An 18,602-nucleotide genomic window follows, 5' to 3' on the forward strand; every position below is an offset into this window, starting at 1 on the left:
ACTTATTTACTTGGTTTTTTAAAAAATATTTTATTTTTATTTATTGATTTGACAGAGAAAGAGGGGAAGAGAGAGAGAGAGTGGGTGCCTCAGGGCCTCCAGCCACTGCAAATGAACTCCAGACACATGCACCCCCTTGTGTATCTGGCTAATGTGGGTCCTGGGGAATTGAACCTGGGTCCTTTGGCTTTGCAGGCAAATGCCTTAACTGCTAAGCCATCCCTCCAGCCCTATTTATTTGGTTTCTTGAGGTTGGCTCTTGCTCTAGCCCAGGCTGATCTGGGCTTCACTATGTAGTCTCAGGGTAGCCTTGAACTCATGGCAATCCTTCCTCTGCCTCCCCAGTGCTGGCATTAAAGACGTGCGCCACTACGCCTGGCCCATATTATATATATAATGCGTATATGCATGTGTATTTTATATATATATATATATATATATATATATATATATATATATATATAAATTTTTTATGTAGGGTCTTGCTCTAGTCCAGGCTGACCTGGAGTTCACTATGTAGTCTATAGGTGGTCTCTAACTCATGACAATCCCCCTACCTCTGCCTCCCCAGTGAGTGCTGGGATTAAAGGCATGTGACACCATGCCTGGCTCCAAATTTATTTTTATTTTATTTTATTTATTTATTTATTTTTGAGGCAGGGTCTCACTCTAGCCCAGGCTGACCTGGATTTCACTATGGAGCCTCAGGGTGGCCTTGAATTCACGGCAATCCTCCTACCTCTGCCTCCTGAGTGCTGTGATTAAAGGTGTGCGCCACCACACCTGACCCAAAATTTTTAAAGATAGGGTCTCCCTACTGTAGCCCCACTTGGCCTGGAACTATTTAGACCAGGATAGCCTCAAAATTGCAGAAATCCTCCTGCCTCTGCCTCCTGAGTGCTGGTATTCAGGAATGTGCTACTACACCTGGCCTTTTTATTTTTCTTTTTCTATATAGTATTATTTTCTTGTCTAACAAAATTACCAAGCATTATTATCCACCATCTGTGTTTTCTCCATCTCAAAAATGTCCTTTTAGTTGGTCTGTCCAGATGGGGATTCTGCACAAGGTCCACACATGGATTCAATTGATGTGTTACTCTACGACTCACCCCACCCACCTCTTGTTTAGTTTTGAAGAAACTGCCCTCCCCTCTTGAACAAATTGGCTCTGAAACCCTAGGGAGGGGTTATGTCTTGCCTTGATCCAGGTGTTGCAACTGGCCCCTTCCTCTAGCCCACCCAATCTAAGCAGTAGGTTTGGACAGCCTGGGCTGAGCCCAGCAAGGTCTGTCCAGCTGCCAGAGCTACTTTGAAGTATGGCTGAGCAGAGAGGCAGGCAGGGCCTACCTCCATGTGCAACCCTAGGAATGGGGAAAGATGCTGATGAAGGAGCAGAACCTGGGGAGTTCGAGTACACATCACCTCCTTAGATTTAACAAGTGGAGTGTGGCCACTGGCTACTGACAGAGCTCCCAAGCCCCCCTACCTCGGCAACCTCTAGCATGTACTTGACACCTCAGATGGTCTCAGCCTTAGACAGCCCTCTACAGGAGCTGGGCTGTGGGCTAGGAGTTGGGTGGGCCTTGGTTCCTGGAAAGACGCCTTCTCTGCCAAGAGGGAAGGGGGCAGCAGGAAAAAGGAGGAAGGTTCTGGGTGAAGAGAAACTCCATCTGGGGCTGCATCAAATCCAGAGAGACACTGCCTTGCAAAGCCTCCCAAAGGATAATTTCTACAACAGCCCTGCCCTGTAACTTGCTGGAGGCTCACAGCTGTGCAAGCACAGGGTTGCCCAGCCCCACAGCCCACGTCCCCAGTGCAGCCTCAGATTAACGGGGAGGATCCTCCCTGCTGCAGGAGCCCAGGGAGCGGCCAGCAGGGAAAGCTCAGGACAGGGCTCACTGTTCACAGGTTTTTCCTCTCACTCCATGAAAGCAGCTTGGTGGTGCTCAGCATAGCAAGCTGTTGCCCTTGCAATCTGATTGTAGGTTTTCTTTTAATTTCAGCTGGGGCCTCTCTCCTGGATCAGGGCTTGGGCCTGCAGGTCCCTTGGTGACAGAGCCAGATCAGAATCCTCAGCATGTGCACTCCCACTCCTGGGAGCAAACTCAGCAAACACTAAACCCATTAGGATAGACACCTCTGGGCAAGAAGCAGATGATCACCCAAGAGGACAGGCTTCCGCAGGCCTTGCTGGTTGCCTGGCAAGAGAAGGCAGAAGAGATTCTGGCGAAGTAACTATTCATATAGCATGTGGTTCTTGCTCTCAAATCTGGGTAGTGGCTCCTATTTGTATAGGAGAGATAGCCAATGTTTTAAGTGTCTGTGAGGCACTGAGTGGAACGGAGGGTGGTCCCCAGTAACCTACTGATGCTCTCTGGAGACTGGGCCCTCCTGGACTTTTGGACAGACACTAGAACTTCCTCTTCCTTGTTCCAGCCCACTGTCCATCCAACTGCAGCCTACCTCCCTTGTGCTTGCCATCCTTGCCAAACACTTGCCCTGCATATTTTTCCATAGCATCATTCACCCTCTACCTATGTGCTTGCTTAGAGTACTAATTAAATAGCAGCCCCTCCCTTATTTAACACAAACTCTCCAAGGTCAGCTTTGTTAGGCTGAGGTACCTTCTCTTAGGATATGTAATTGATTTTCACTGCCCATGCTTTCCAAACTGACTGGAAGATGGTTTGCTTCCAGATTTGGTGGTGCACACCACTAAATGCTAGGATTTGGGAGGTTGAGGCAGAAGGATCTCAAATTCAAGGCCTTCAAGGCCAACCTGGGCTACTTAGCATGACCCTCAAAAAAAAAAAAGTTTGCTGTGTTCCAAGAAGCACCCTGGGATAAGAAACAAACTCTCAGTTTCCTCTCAAACCTGTTCCAGATGCATCTTGCTTGGCTAGTAAAGTATGCCTCCTTTTGAACATGCCTAGTTCCAGGAGTATTCCTGCCTCCCACATCTCTGCTGGCTGTGTCCTTGGGAAGTGACTTAGCATCTGGCTATTGCCCACCTATGCTGTTATGCCCTTAGGCCAACTGCCACTGCTGAATGACTACAGTCATCTCCTACCACCCCATCCCCAACAATCTCAACATAGCAGCCAGAGTAAACCTTAAAACTTTTACAAATCTTAGCCGGGTATGGTGGTGCATGCCTTTAATCCTAGGACTCAGGAGGCAGACATAGGAGGATCGCCGTGAGTTTGAGGTCACCCTGTAACTACATAGTGAATTCCAGGTCAGCCTGGGCTGGAGTGAGACCCTACCTCGAAAAACCAAATATAAAATAAAATAAAAAACTTTTACAAATTTTTTTTTTTTTTTTTTTTTTTTGGTGTTTTGGTTTTCTTCAAGATACGGTCTCACTATAGCCCAGGCTGACCTGGAGTTCATGTACTCGTACTCTCAGGCTATCCTCAAAATCACTGCAATCCTCCTACCTCTGCCTCCCTAGTGCCAGAATTAAAGGCACGTGCCACCACGCCTGGCACAAATCAATTTTGTCTCTCCTCTATCCAAATCCTACTAGTGGCTCTTATCATGGCCTTATAGCTCTGGCTGACTGGGCCCCCACTTACCTCTCTTACTGTAGCCCCTGCTATTCTACCCTCAGCTCTCTGCTCCAGACACACTGGCCTCTTTTGTTTCCCTTCAACCTAAGAGGTCTTTGTCCTTGCTATTCCCTGTGCCAGGAGTGATCACCCCAAGAAACCTCCCTCCCTTTTTCCTACCTTCTTCAGCTCTAAGCTCAAATGCCCCCTCTTTGTTTACTCTTATAAAACTGCATCCATCCAATGCTTCCTCTCCCCCTTAGTGGACTTTATTTTTCTCCATAGCACTCATTACTACTTGTTACTTCACTCCAAATGTTACTTCTTACTTAGTACCTGTGTCTGTCAGTTCTGAAAGTTTAATATCACAAGGAAGGAACTGAGTTCTACTCTGCTCTATCTTTTGTGCCCAGAAAAGAGTCCGGAGCATACTGTGGCCTAAGGCCAAACAGCTGCTGTTTGTGAAATATTCAACCAAACAACAGGAATTACTGGTTCAACCCTGGGACTCTCCTGAGTCGTTGCAGTCTAACCACTGGTTGTCCCTCAAGTCAAGTTTTCCTGCCTCCTTCTCCCAGAAATCAGACTATGGCTTGAGGTTTGAAGGTGAGGAGCCCCTCCTACCCACCTTGAACCCCAGGCCTCTGCTTCTATTCAAGTCCCTTCTCAACCCCAAACCCCTTAACAGTTTTCCAGGCTGCCAAGAGCTGGAGAGGGGGCTGGAGAGGTTGGGGTAGCATGCTGAAGTGGTCAAGGGCACAACCTAGCTCCACCACATCCCTATTGTGTGACCCAGAGTAATTTTCCTGCCACAGTTTCTCCATCTATAAAGTCAAGATGAGAAGAGCAATCAGCCTTTTCAGCACAGGTCTGTGACAAAGGGAAGCACTGAGAACAGCACTCAAGACACAGTGAGCAGGGCGTGGTGGAGCACGCCTTTAATCCCAGCACTCAGGAGGCAGAGGTAGGAGGATCGCCATGAGTTCAAGGCCACCCTGAGACTACAGAGTTAATTCCAGGTCAGGCTGGACCAGAGTGAGACCCTACCTCAAAAAACCAAAAAAAAAAAAAAAAAAAAAAAAAAAAAGGCACAGTGAATGCTGCCTGCTGATTTAGTAAGGCCAGGTTGGCAAAAGTAGCAGGTTAGTGTATTGTGGATGTCTGTGCAGACAAAGTGGCTCTTTGGGGACAAGTTTAAGGAAAATGGGTCTGACAAACCAGACTGGTAAGGAGTACCTAAGAAGCCAGCATCCTGGCCAGGGCTCATAGAGGGGCAGTACATCAGGAAGGCCCTTGCCAGACCTTCCTTTCCCCAGAGCTGCCATGTCTCTGGCTTCCTCTCCTAGAAATATATGCATAATACTGGACTCATCTTCTAAGACCTGGCTGAGGCTGCCTCACTGTCCTCAGGCAGAGTTAGTCACTGTAACCATAGCTGGTTTGCTCACCTCTCTTCCAGGGCTGTCTGGTCCTATCTCCCCAAGCCCAGTGGCACCTGGCATCTGAGGCCAAGCCTGGGACATGAGATTCCTAGTTAGTGTCTAAGGAGCAGATGGGCTAGGTACCGAGCAGAAACTGATTCCTTGTCGTCAAGGGGCACAGACACTGAACAAGTAAGGGAGGGTGACAGGGCATTTTGAATGGGTGGCCAGGCTTCCTTGAGGAAGTGATATTTCAGAAAGAGGGGACAATGACAAGCTTGTGCCATGCTAAGTGCCCTGCTATGCTAAGGGGAAAGTGTTTAAGGCTAAGGGGATAGCTGGAGCAAGAGCCAGACTAAGTCCCTGCTCCAACCTGACTAACAGTCACCTTTCTGAGCTCCTTCTCTGCAGTCATGGCATTTTGCTCTTGGCTCCTGAATTGAGGATGTGCTAGAATATTCTGCCAGCACTAAGAAAGGGGTTATATGGCCTTTGCCCATGTGCCTAGCTCTTCCAGTGTGGTGAGTCAGGGATTCAGTTGGATCCTGCAACTCTTTAGGAACTCCAGAGAGATTCCTAGGGAGGAAGGATTTTTAACCTCCTTGTCACATCCTTGGTGCCTCCAAGAGGCCACAGCCTCTTAGCTGTTAGGAGGCTGCTGAGCATCTCAGATAGAAAAGCAACAGTGAGGAAAAAGTCCAACTCACCCCTGCTGCCTCAGGGATGCTAACACTAGAACCCAAGGGACACTGGCAGGAACAGCTTTAATTTAATAGTGATTCTTTCCATCTTTATTGTTCTTCCACCTATAAACAGTCATATAACTGAGGCCCTGCGGGAAGGAGAATGGGAAACCAGTGTTTAATGGGAACACTGTTTCAGCATGGATAGCAGGAAAGCTCTAGAGATGGATGGTGGGCTAGCTGCACAACAGTGTGAATGTGTGTGATGCCACCGAATTTGCATGCTTAAACATGGTGACAGCTTAACACTTCCAAATGCTTAGATGAAGCCAGATATGATAGTACCCATCTGTAATTCTAGCACTCTGAAAGACAAGGCAAGAGGATCTCAAGTTCAAGCCCAGTTGGAACTACAACCTAACCAACAGTCAGCCTTTTTAGAATGTCTCTAAGAAAAAAATTAAAGCAGGGATTGGGGAGATGTCTCAGTGGGTAAAATGCCTGTTGTGCAAGCATGGGCACCTGAGTTTGTATTCCTAGCACCCACATAAAATACTGGGCATGGTGAAGTGTAGCTGTATCTCAGCACCGAGGAGTCAAGACCCAAGACTCTCTGGGGCTAGTCTAGCTGCATCATAGAGCTGGAGGTTCAGAGAGCGATCCTGTCTCAAAGAATAAGGTGCAAGATACTCAATGCCAACTTCTAGCCTCCACACACATATGAACATACTACATATGCAAAAAAAAAAAGTTGAAACTGTAACTTATATGTCATGCATGTTTTACCATAGTTAATAAAATGTTGGGCCAGGGTTAAAGGCACTTGCTTGCAAAGTCTACCAGACCAGGTTCGATTCCCTAGTACTGACGTAAAGCCATACACACAAAGTGGTGTATGTGTCTAGAGTTTGTTTGCCCTAGGAAGAAGTTCTGGCATGCCCACCCACCTTGTCCCATCTCCCTCCAAATAAATAAAATATTTAAAAAATTAAATAAAATGCAGCCAGGGATGGCGGCACACACCTTTAATCCCGGCACTCAGGAGGCAGAGGTAGAAGGATCACCATGAGCTCAAGGCCACCCTGAGACTACAGAGTGAATTCCAGGTCAGCCTGGGCTAGAGAGAGAGCCTACCTTAAAAAATAAAAATAAGTAAATAAAATGCCATACAGGCTCCCAGCTCATATGGTAGCTAGGCAAATAGTAATGTCTTTATTTATTACTTATTTGAAAGAGAGGAAGACTGAAAGAAAGAGGGAGATAGAGAGAGAATACATATGTATGTGTTATTGCTTCTAGCCACTGCAAACGAACTCCAGATGCATGCACCACCTTGTGCATCTGGCTTATGTGGGTCCTGGGGAATCAAACCTGGGCCGCTTTGCAGGCAAGCACCTTAACCTCAAAGTCATCTCCCCAACCCAATTAATTCCTTCCTTTCTTTCCCTCCCTCCCTCCTGAACAAGAACTCCAAACACATGGATTCCCTTGTGCATCTGGTTTACATGGGTACTCAGGAATTGAAATTGGATCCTTTGGCTTGGCAGGCAAGCACCTTAACTTCTAAGCCATCTCTCCAGCCTTGCATTTTTTTTTTTTTTTTTGAGGTAGGTTCTCACTGTAGTCCAGGCTGACATGCAACTATCTAGCTCTAAGTTGGTCTCCAATTCACAGTGATCCTCTATCTCAGCCTCTTGGGTGCCAGGATTAAAGGTGTGTTCCATAACTGGCTCCAGTAAATTTCTTTTCCTTATTATTTTTTTCAAGGTAGGTTCTCATTTTAGCTCAGGCTAACCTGGAACTCACTCTGCAATCCCAGGATGGCCTAGAACTCAAAGTGATCCTCCTGCCTCTGCCTCCTGAGTACTAGGATTAAAGGCATGTATAGCCATACCTGGCAAGTAATTTATTTTCCTTTCTTCTTGATTTTTTGAGGTAGGGTCTCACGCTAGCCTAGGCTGACCTGGAATTCACTATGTAGTTTCAGGGTGGCCTGGAACTTATTGTGATCCTTCTACCTCTGCCTCCTGAGTGCTGGGATTAAAGGTGTATACCACCACATCTGGCTTTCTTTCTTGTTTTTAGTAATTTATTTGAGAAAGAGGCAGGCACATAGAGTGTGAGTGTGGGCATGCCAGGACTTCCTGACACAGCAAATAAACTCCAGATGCATATGCTACTTAATTCATCTGGCTTTACATGAGTATTGGGAAACTGAACTCTGGTCCTTAGGCTTTGTAAGCAAACACCTTAACCACTGAGACATCTCTCTAGCCAGTAATTTCTTTTTTTTTTTTTTTTTTTTTGAGGTAGGGTCTCACTCTAGCCCAGGCTGACCTGGAATTCACTATGGAGTCTCAGGGTAGCCTCAAACTCATGGCGATCCTCCTACCTCTGCCTCCCAAGTGCTGGGATTAAAGGTGTACATCACCACGCCCAGCAGTAATTTCTTTTTTTAAGAGCTGGAATCCTGTTATTTTGTCTAAGATAGTTTCTAACTCCTAGGCTCAAGTGATCTTCCTTTCTTAGCTTTCCCACTAGTTGATAAAACCCAGAGCCTTGGGCTGGAGAGATGGCCTGATTAGATTCATTACCCAGGTAAAGCCAGATACACAAAGTGGTGCATGCATTTGGAGTTCATTTGCAGTAGGAGGAGGCACTGACATACCCATATTCTCTCAAATAAATACTTTAAAAAATTTTTTTTAAAAAGGCCAAGACAGATGTGGTGTCCCAATGCCTTTAATCCTAGCACTTGGGAGATGGAGGTAGGAGGATTGCTGTGAGTTTGAGGTCATCCTGGGACTATGGTGAATTCTTGGTCAGCTTGGGCTACAGGGAGACCCTACCTGGAAACAAAACAAAACAACAAAACCCAGAGCCTTACCCATGCAAGACAAATGCTCTAAAACATTCAAATACAATTTAGTTCTGGGTATACATTTCTCAGGCCAAGCCTCAGGAGTGACAGGCCTTCTTGCTCTGGCTAATGCAGACTTACCTGGGTTTTCTCTCCCCAGGGAGGAAGTGACTCTTGCTGGCCCAGCATACGGGCAATGATCATGAGACTAAGTTGGCTTCGAAGCTGCCTGGAAGAGAAGAGTAAGGGAACTTGAATGCAGGATAAGCAACAATCTGAGAGGGGCTGGAGGCCAGAGAGCCCTTGAGGGAAAAGCCATGGTAGCAGTAAGACACCCAATAAGAAATAACACATTTTTCTCCTGGGCTGCTCCCCCTCATATACATGCTTATCTGTGAATCTGTAAGGGCTAAAGTCTATTCAAAGATGGGTCAACATTCCTACTTCTGTGTATCCATAAACATGTATAGGTGGAGGGACAAAACCAGGTGTCACTGAATGGTAGAGCAGAACATGTAGGAGGCCCTGAGGATTGAACCCAGTACCTCAAACGAATAAAGCAAAACTCTATGGAAGAAAAATATATAGAGGGAAGAAAAATAACTTAGAATTAAAAATCTAGGGGACAAGCCAGGTGTGGTGGCACACACCTTAATCCCAGCACTCGGGAGGCAGAGGCAGGAAAATCACTATGAGTTCAAGGCCACCCTGAGACTACATAGTAAATTCCAGGTCAGCCTGGGCTAGAGTGAGACCCTACCTTGAAAGACAAAACAAAACATACAAACACTACCAACCAAAAAATAAAAAATAAAAAAAAAGGAGGACACAAGGCAACTCAGAAGAAAACATTGCCTTGTCTGTGAGTGTTCTGCCCCCTGCAGTGGCTCTCAAATTTCAAGGTGGGTGACCTGGCCCAATGGGGAGATATACATATACATATATGTATATATGTATTTTGTTGTTGTTGTTATTTTACTCACTTCTTTGGAATCCTGCCCCCACTACCATCCTGCTCCAGGGTGAGCCTGGAGTGATTTAGCCACTGAGGTGGTTGGATTATCAAGAGAGGGCCTTCACAGCTGGCTGCTAATGTGACAAGGTCACCCTACAGTGCTGGGTACCCTCCTGCCCCCAGTGAGACACAATAAAAGAAGGTACAAGAAGGCTAGCAAAGAGGACAAGTGTCATATCCAGAGAACTAGCTGTTCCTGAAGCAGTCAGACCCTGGACCATGGTCCCTAAGTCAACTTGTGAGCTGACAACAGTGCTCAATAATTCACTCAGGTCAAAGCCCATTTCCTTTTCAGATATGAAGGCTCCCGTGGGGGCTTCAGATGCTACCATTTGGACCTCTGGTTTTCATGGGTCTTTAAGTGCTGTAAGTGAATAAGGTCAGAGAGCAGAAACAAAGGAAAAATCTAGAAGCTGAAACACGATGGAAAAATATGTGGCCAGGACTGGAATCTGAAAAGGAGAAATGCCCTTAGGTAACAGCATTGTTGGAGGGACTTAAAGGTGTTCTCAGTCACCTCTCCAATGATATCAAAAGGAATAGAAGGACCTAACTATGGGATGCAACAAATGCTAGGAATGTTCTTTCCTTTCTGTCTTTGAAACATGTCTCACGTTGGCCTCGAACTTGCCCTGTAGCCAAGAATGACTTTGGACTTCTAATCCTCCTGTCTGTACCTCCTGGGTGCTGGTATTGCAGCCATGAGCCACCATGCCCAGTTTATGTGGGGCTTGAGATGAAACCCAGGGCTTCTTATACACTAAGAAAGCATCCTAACAACTAAGCCACATCCTCAGCCTAGGAAATAAATGGTTTTAAAAAATGAGGACTTCAGGGGACAGGACTGAGCCTGCTTACTTTGACTGGTGCAGATGGCTCCAGAGCAACTTTCCTATAGCTACTTCTGTCCTAGTGATGGGGATCTGAAGCCTCCTCTAAGGTCCATGGAGGCTGGGCAGGCTGGGATCAGATGTAGGGCTTGAACTCCAGGAGCTGTGCTCATTTTCTTAACAAAGTCAGAAAAGTCATGGAAGCAGGAAGCTCTTAACTTTTTTTTTTTTTTTAAGGATAATGATTTAAAAAAGAGAGAGAGAGAGAGAGCAGGAGCGAGAACCGGGTGTGGTGATGCACTCCTTTAATCTCAGCACTCTGGAGGCAGAGGTAGGAGGATCACCGTGAGTTGAAGGCCACCCTGAGACTACATAGTGAATTCCAGGTCAGCCTGGGCTAAAGTGAGAACTTACCTTGAAAAACCAAAAATTAAATATATACATATATACATATATATGATGCCCTATTAAATCTAAATATACACACATGTCCTATTAATTTTTTTTTTAAGTTTTTCGAGGTAGAGTCTCACTCTAGCCCAGACTGACCTGGAATTAACTCTGTATTATCAGGCTGGCCTTGAACTCCTGGCAATCCTCCTACCTCTGCCTCCTGAGTACTGGGATTTAAGGCGTGCACCACCATGCCCAGCTAAATCTTAATTTCAGATAGAATTTTTTTGTTTTTTTTAGCATGTATGTCCTGTGTGGTATTTAGCATGTCACTCATGGTAGGGATTAGGATTCCCTCCATTTCTGCAGCTGGGTAACACCTCTTCTCTCTTTAGCTTTGACCCCTTTCTTTTCTTTCTCTCCATACCCTCAAGTTCAGTGTCTTAGTTCAGGATGACCTGGAATTCATGCAGTAGCCCCAGGCTGGCCTCAAACTCAGTGATCTTCCTACCTCAACTGGATTAAAGGCATGGGCCACCATGCTGGGCTTCATCCTTGACACTTTTCTGCAGAGGACTTCAGTGGGCCCTTGGAACTTCTCTGGGATCCCATACTAGAGCTGCCATCTGGGCTGAGAAAGCAGGGGCTCCAGTCCCTTCAAGCCCTACTCCAGCTCCTTCTCCAGATCCCTCCTGCACCCTGACTCCCCATCCCCAGTTTCCTCTTCATTACAGTCCCACCCACCCCACAGTCTGCAGGACCCCAGGAGCTTTCCAGCTGTTCCTCAGAGGCCAGCAGAAGCTGGGCCCCAACACAGTGGGAGGTAAATGGCCCCTCTATCGGCCCAGCGGTGCTGCAAAGCTGGCTACCAGAGTCAGGAGTCCTGCATCTGGGCTTCATTAATTCTGCCGCAGAGGCCGAGCTGGCCGGTCACCCACAGCGGGTGGGGAGGCTGGCTGAGGGAGCTGGCAGGCCACATAGCAGAGCTTGGGGCTGGTTCCTGAAGCCAGGATGAGGGTGGGTGTTTGGATGAGGTGGGGGTCAGGCCAGGACTGCAGTCCAGAAAACAAAATAAAACAAACAAAAAAACCCCAGCAGCACCAAGGGGATAAGTGGACACAGAGGACCCCACATCTAAGAGCAGAGTTCCCACTGTGTTGGCCCTGCCTTTCTTCCTAATGGACCTCCCATACTTTTCAACTTGATTCCTATATTCTCAGTTCTCACTGAGACAGGACAGAGCTTTCTCTAACTGTGCCACTCCAACTGTGCGGGGGCAAGCAGAGAGCCCTGCCTAGGCTGGCTGTGGGCTCTTTCCCCAGAAATTGTTCAACCCCACCTGGCAAGGCTTTCCCAGAACTCAAACCAGACAGGCAAAGGAGGCTGCTAAAGCCACTGGAGCCCTCCCAGGCACTGTCATATAAGGCAAGAAGCTCCAGCACATAATCAGGCCAGGCTACACTTGGTCTCCACCCTGCCTGCCTCCAAGGGGCCACCATAAGACCAGGACACTGGATTATCCCTCAGAGGAGCCTAAGGCTCTAGAACATTAGGAAACAGCTTTTCTAAACCCAGAGCAGGTACTCTGCTTCCAGCCTACACTGTCCCTACAGTTCCCACAAGAGACAATGGGCTTGGCACCCTGCAGGGGCATCGAGGAAGGCAAAGGCATCTGCCAGTGTGGGCCACTGGGATGTCAGGGCAGAGACATGGCTCAGTACAGCCCCTTGGTGCCGTCATTCTTCACTTCCTCAGAAGGCAACCAGGCCTGGCTGAGGCTGAAATGCCCTAAAAGGCCATCAGGCATTTGGCCAAAGGCATGAGCTCCCTTTCCCAAGTCTCTAGGGCAGCTCTGGAAACAGCAGTGGCCTGGTCCTCTGTGGAAATGCTGTCTGACACCCTGCCTATTATGTCAACTTGGCCTACATGTTTGGACTGTCCACGGCTGCCTCTCATCCTTCATGGATGCCTGTCATAGCACCAGTTCATCTGTCTTTCCTGTGGATGCTATCCAGGCAGGAAGAACCAGGGTCTGGATGATAAATTTGCGGAATCTTCTGAACAGCCTATACTCTCACTCTGCCCATGTCTGCTAGACAGGCCAGTCACCCATATGTATTTAGATACTCACACGAGGATGCATACAGAGTAGACAGGAAGAGACAAAATACAGTGGCCACGGGCAGAGATAATGGACCATTGCACAATGAGGGGAAAGACTGTCTACAATCACTCATAGCAAGTTGTGCTAGGCATGGTGGCACACACCTTTAATCCCAGCACTCAGGAGGCAGAGGTAGGAGGACAGCTGTGAGTTCAAGGCCAGCCTGGGCCTACAGAGTGAGTTCCAGGTCAGCTTGGGCTAGAGTAAGACCCTACCTCAACCACCCACAAAAAAAACAAAACAACAACAAAAAAAAAACAATCAAGTTGTCCTCCAAACAAAATGTGAGCATAGAATGGCTAGTGCCACAAGAACACTCTACATGAGCCTGTATAGAACCTTGTTCAGAAATAGAGGAAATGAGTCAACAAGATAGAAGATGGTTTTCTTTGCCTGGTATGAGAGAAGATGCCTGGGACAGGGATCTGGTTCTTCAGGATCCCTTTGTCCTCATAGGAGTCCTCACAGCCTCCACATTGCTAGAGGCCAAGAATGTAAGAACCTGGTTTTTCCTTATTTCTTTCTTTCCTAGAAGAAATGTGGTTACTTCCTTTTCTGGAAATGTAGTGATACCTGAAGTGAGGGCTCAACCCCTAACCCCCAACCCAGTAAAGTCCCATAAAAGACCTCAATTAGGGCATTTAGACATACTTTCCCACTTACAGGAATCCCTCCTTGTATACAGGAGTTCTGTATTCTTTCCGTCTCTTAAGTTACATAATAAAATCTTTTTATTTATTTTTATTTATTTGAGAGAGAGAATAGGCACACCAGGACTTCCAACCACTGCGAACAGTCTCCAGATGCAGTGTCACCTTGTGCATGAGGCTTACATGGGTCCTGGGGAATCAAACCCAGGTCCTTTAGCTTTGCAGAATGTGCCTTAACCGCTAAGCCAGCTCTCCAGCCCTAATAAAATCGTTTACAAAAATACTTTAAGACTTTATTTTTGAGAGAGAGACAGATGCAAAGAAAGGGTACCCAGGGTTTCTAGCCACTGCAAATGAACTCCAGACACATGTGCCACCTTGTGCATTTGGTTTACATGGGTACTGGGGAATTGAACCTAGGTCCTTAGGCTTCATAGGCAAACACCTTAACCACTAAGCCATCTTCTCTCCAGCACCCCCCCCCTTTTTTTTTTTTGAGGTAGGGTCTCACTCTAGCCCAGACTGATCTGGAATTCACTATGTAGTCTCAGGATAGCCTTGAATTCACAGAGATCTTCCTATCCCTGCCTCCTGAATACTGGGATTAAAGGTGTGTGCCCCCACACTGGGCTAAAATAAAATCTTTCTAAACATCACCCACTATGGTGTGTGTATTTCATTCATTGAAATTCATAAGACAAGGGGCTAGGAAGATGGCTCAGTAGTTAAAGGTGCTTGCTTGCAAAGCCTGCCAGCTCATTCTCCAGTGCCCAAGGAAAGTCAGATGCACAAGGTAGCACATGTGCAAGGGTTTGTTTGCAGTGTCAAGATGCACCCATACTCACTCACTCCCTCTCTCTCAAATAAAAAAAAAATATTTAAGCCAGGCAAGGGGACTCATGCCTTTAATCCCAGTACTGCAGAGATTAAGATAGGCAGATCACCATGAGTTTAAGGCCAGCCTGGGACTACAGAGTGAGTTCCAAGATAGCCTGGGCTAGAATGAGACCCTGCCACAAACAATCAAATGGGCTGGGGAGATGGTTCAGTGGTTAAGGCACTTGCTTCTAAAGCTCAATGACCCAGGCTCAATTCCCCAATACCCACGTAAAGTCAGATGCACAAGGTGATGCATGCATCTGGAGTTCATTTTCAGTGGCTAGAAGCCCTGGTGTGCCTATTCTCTTTCTCCTTGCAGATAAATACATAAATAAAAATATTTATAAAAACAAATATTTTTTGTTTTTGTTTTTGTTTTGTTTTTTGAGGTAGGGTCTCACTCTGGGTCCAGGCTGACCTGGAATGAACTCTGTAGTCTCCGGGTGGCCTTGAATGCATGGCGATCCTCCTGCCTCTGCCTCCCGAGTGCTGGGATTAAAGGCGTGCGCCACCACGCCCGGCAAAACAAATATTTTTAAAATAGAAAATTCATAAAACAAGGACTTTGAGGCTGTTGACTCAGTGGAAGTTTTGTGTGGCTGTGCATGTCCAGCACCCTAATCCCAAGTTTCAGTCCAACCAAGAGCCTAGAAAAGCTCCATTACTTTCAAAGACACCCCAAATTCCTGTACTACTTGGGATTAGGAAACACCTTATTGTCCTCTAGTCTCATGCCTGCCTAAACTGTCCTTGCTCCTCCCCTCAACTGTTTGTTTCAGCCAGGGAAATGCCATGTGTGCCAAGCCAGTCCAGTACTTATCAGAATTAAAGTTGTCCCCATATTTTGCTAAATTCTGCCTACACCCAGGAGCTTCTGGATTCTGTGTTCTGGAGGCTTCTGGTGGGCTGGGCAGTTCTGACCTGTGAAGACACTTGCTGTGCTCCCATAGCTCTACCTTCTACAAGTGTGACAGCCTCAGCTTCCTATTTTGGGGGAAAGGAAGAGGACTGAAATTGGGTCTCACTCTTGCCCAGGCTGACCTGGAGCTCACTCTGTAGCCCAGGCTGTCCTCAAACTCAGGTTGATACCTCAGCCTCCTGAGTGCTGGGATTAAAGGCATGTGCCACCCCTTGAATTTCATCCCCAAGGTAAAAGCCTGAAGGATTTTCAGTACAGGAGGGATATGACCATTCACTTGAAGGAATGTGGGGCTGGAGAGATGGCTCTTACTTTCCCAACTTTTTTATTTTTTATTTTTGTTTTTGGGTTTTTCAAGGTAGGGTCTCACTTTGGTCCAGGCTGACCTGGAATTAACTATGTAGTCTCAGGGTGGCCTCGAACTCACAGCGATCCTCCTACCTCTGCCACCCAAGTGCTGGGATTAAAGGCGCGCGCCACCACGCCCGGCTTACTTTCACAATTTTTGACCATTTCCCTTTGTGTCTTCCAAAGGCTGTGTTGTCAATGTCCATTGTCAAGTGAGCCACTCAGTGTGGAGGACTAGGGGCTACTGTTCATTTTCTTGGCAGTCCCAGGATACACAGCAGTTAACAGATTGTGCCCAATCTTTTTTTCACACATCTTACTGTCAAACCCCATTTCCAAAATCCTGTTCTTAATTGTGCAACGGGATATGTCTCTTTCTGACTCAGCCCATCATTACAGTCGGCTAAGATCTTCTGGGATCTTCAATTTGCTGTTAGTTACATTCACATCAACTGTGAATTTGACCATTGTTCCCCTAATGGCCTCATTCAAGACACTGGCTCTGCCCTGGCTGACCCTAATGAAATTCGTGGAACTCAGGTGGCCAAGGAAGCCTGCCCTGTGGGGGGACCCTGATGAGTCCACCTAATTATACCACTTTTCAGTCCACATTTCTCCATGTTGTCCCCAGAATATAATAGCAGCCTCATTAAATGTTCTAGGAAGCTCTAGACACTCTATCTATAGTCTTCTGGCTACGCCTTTAGTTCATCTGTCAAAAGATAAAGGCTGGATAGATGGCTTAGCCGTTAAGTTGCTTGCTGTGAAGCCTAAAGACCCAGGTTCAATTCCCCAGTATTGATAAGCCAGATCCACAAGGTGGTGTATGCATCTAGAGTTTGTTTACAATGACTGGAGGCCCTGGCGCATTTATACTTTCTCTCTCTGTGTCTGTATCTCTATCTGCCTGCCTCTCTCTCTCAAATAATAACAACAATAAAAAGGACAAATAAGGGGCTGGAGAGATGGCTTAGCAGTTAGCGCTTGCCTGTGAAGCCTAAGGACCCCGGTTCGAGGCTCGGTTCCCCAGGTCCCACGTTAGCCAGATGCACAAGGGGGCTCACGCGTCTGGAGTTTGTTTGCAGAGGCTGGAAGCCCTGGCGTGCCCATTCTCTCTCTCTCCCTCTATCTGTCTTTCTCTCTGTGTCGCTATCAAATAAATAAATTAATTAATTAAAATTTAAAAAAAAAAGGACAAATAAGGCTTGAGAGATGGCTTAGCAGTTAAGGCTCTTGCCTGCTGTTGCCATCAGGTTGGCATTGCTAGCAGGGACACCTGACCAAAAGCAGCTTGTTGAGAAAAAGGGTATATTTTGGCTTATGACTTGAGAGGAAAATGATATGAGCAGAGAGAGGACATTACCTCCTGGCCAACATTAGTGGACAACAGCAACAGGAGAGTGTGCCAAACACTGGCAAGAGGAAGCTGACTGTAACACCAATAAGCCCGCTCCCTCCAGGAGGTATTAATTCCCAAATATCCATCATTTGGGAACCTAACATTCATAATATTATGGGGGTCACCTGAATTAAACCACCACACCTACAAAGTCAAAGGACCCAGGTTCAATTCCCTAGGACCCATGTAAGCTAGATGCACAAGGTGGCACATGCATCTGGAGTTCACTTGCAGCAGCTGGAGGGCCTGGCACACTCATTCTCTCTCTCTGCTTCGTTCTCTCTTTCAAATAAACAAAAATAAAAAGAGCTGGGTATGGTGGCACATGCCTTAAAAAAAAAAAAAAAGACAAAGGCTGGGTGCAGTGCCATATAACTTTAATTACATCACTTGGGGAGGCAAAGGTAGGAGGATCACCATGAGTTTGAGGCCAGCCTGGGACTACAGAGTGAATTCCAGGTCAGCCTGGGCTACAGTGAGACCCTACCTAGAAAAAAAAAAAGAGGGTTGGAGAGATGGCTCAATGGTTAAGGTGTTTGCCTGCAAAGCCTAAGGACCCAGATTCCCTGGTACCTACATAAGCCAGATGAACAAGGTGCTGCATGCATCTGGAGTTTGTTTGCAGTGGCTGGAAGCCCTGGCATGCCCATGTTTGCTCTCTCTGCCTCTCCCTCTCAAATTTAAAAAAAAAAAAATTTAAAGATAACTAATGTTGGGCTGGAGAGATGGCTTAGCAGGTAAGCACTTGCCTGTGAAGCTTAAGGACTCCAGTTTGAGGCTTGATTCCCCAGGACTGATGTTAGCCAGATGCACAAGGGGCACATGTGTCTGGAGTTTGTCTGCAGTGGCTGGAGACCCTGGCACACCCATTCTCTATCTATCTGCCTCTTTGTCTGTCCCTCTCAAATAAATAAACATTTTTTTAAAGATAGCTAATGCTTGTCTAATATGATTTATTCTTAGGACTCATAGACACCAGGGCTTCTTTTTCCTAAATCCATGCTCACACACAATCCCTAGGAATGATACTGTCTCCCAGACGCCCCCCACACATACAACTGCAGGGCTGGGGCACCCCATCTGAACATCTCCCAGCATAGTAGGACACCTTTCTATGGGAGGAGAGGATGGAGGGGACATCAACCTCATTCTGTATTATCAGGGCTGTCATATATGAACTCCACAATCTAACACTTTTAGCCCCTCAGCCACTCTTGGCCCAGATGTAAAAATTATTCTACACAAAGAAAGAAGCAAAATAAGTAGATAGCACTATTCTGTACTCATGGTATTAAAGTTTCATGGTTAGCCCAAAACACCAACAAGGAAGACCCACTTGTGATCCTTAGCATTTCCCAGCAGTGCAGTCTCTGACCTGAGCTACCTACCTTGCTTTGTGTTCTTCTTTCCAGCTCCATGTCTTTCAAACCTGAGGTCATGTATCAGCCTCTAGAGATCTTCTCCTATGCCTCACTGGCTTCATCTAC

The 18,602-nt window shown here is 46.7% G+C and overlaps 1 protein-coding gene across 3 annotated transcripts in view; it reads right to left on the reverse strand.

The window, feature by feature from the left end:
* Positions 1-18,602, reverse strand: part of Fam178b (family with sequence similarity 178 member B) — a 117,866-nt gene that overhangs the window by 23,487 nt on the left and 75,777 nt on the right. For all 3 annotated transcript variants that reach the window (XM_012951501.2, XM_004669805.2, XM_045148134.1), the window contains one exon: positions 8,660-8,747. In XM_012951501.2, the coding sequence (XP_012806955.1) occupies positions 8,660-8,747 (88 nt within the window). The remainder of the gene's footprint in view (positions 1-8,659; positions 8,748-18,602) is intronic.

Source organism: Jaculus jaculus, chromosome 4, assembly GCF_020740685.1.
Source record: "Jaculus jaculus isolate mJacJac1 chromosome 4, mJacJac1.mat.Y.cur, whole genome shotgun sequence".
In the NCBI taxonomy this organism is placed as follows: Eukaryota; Metazoa; Chordata; class Mammalia; order Rodentia; family Dipodidae; genus Jaculus; species Jaculus jaculus.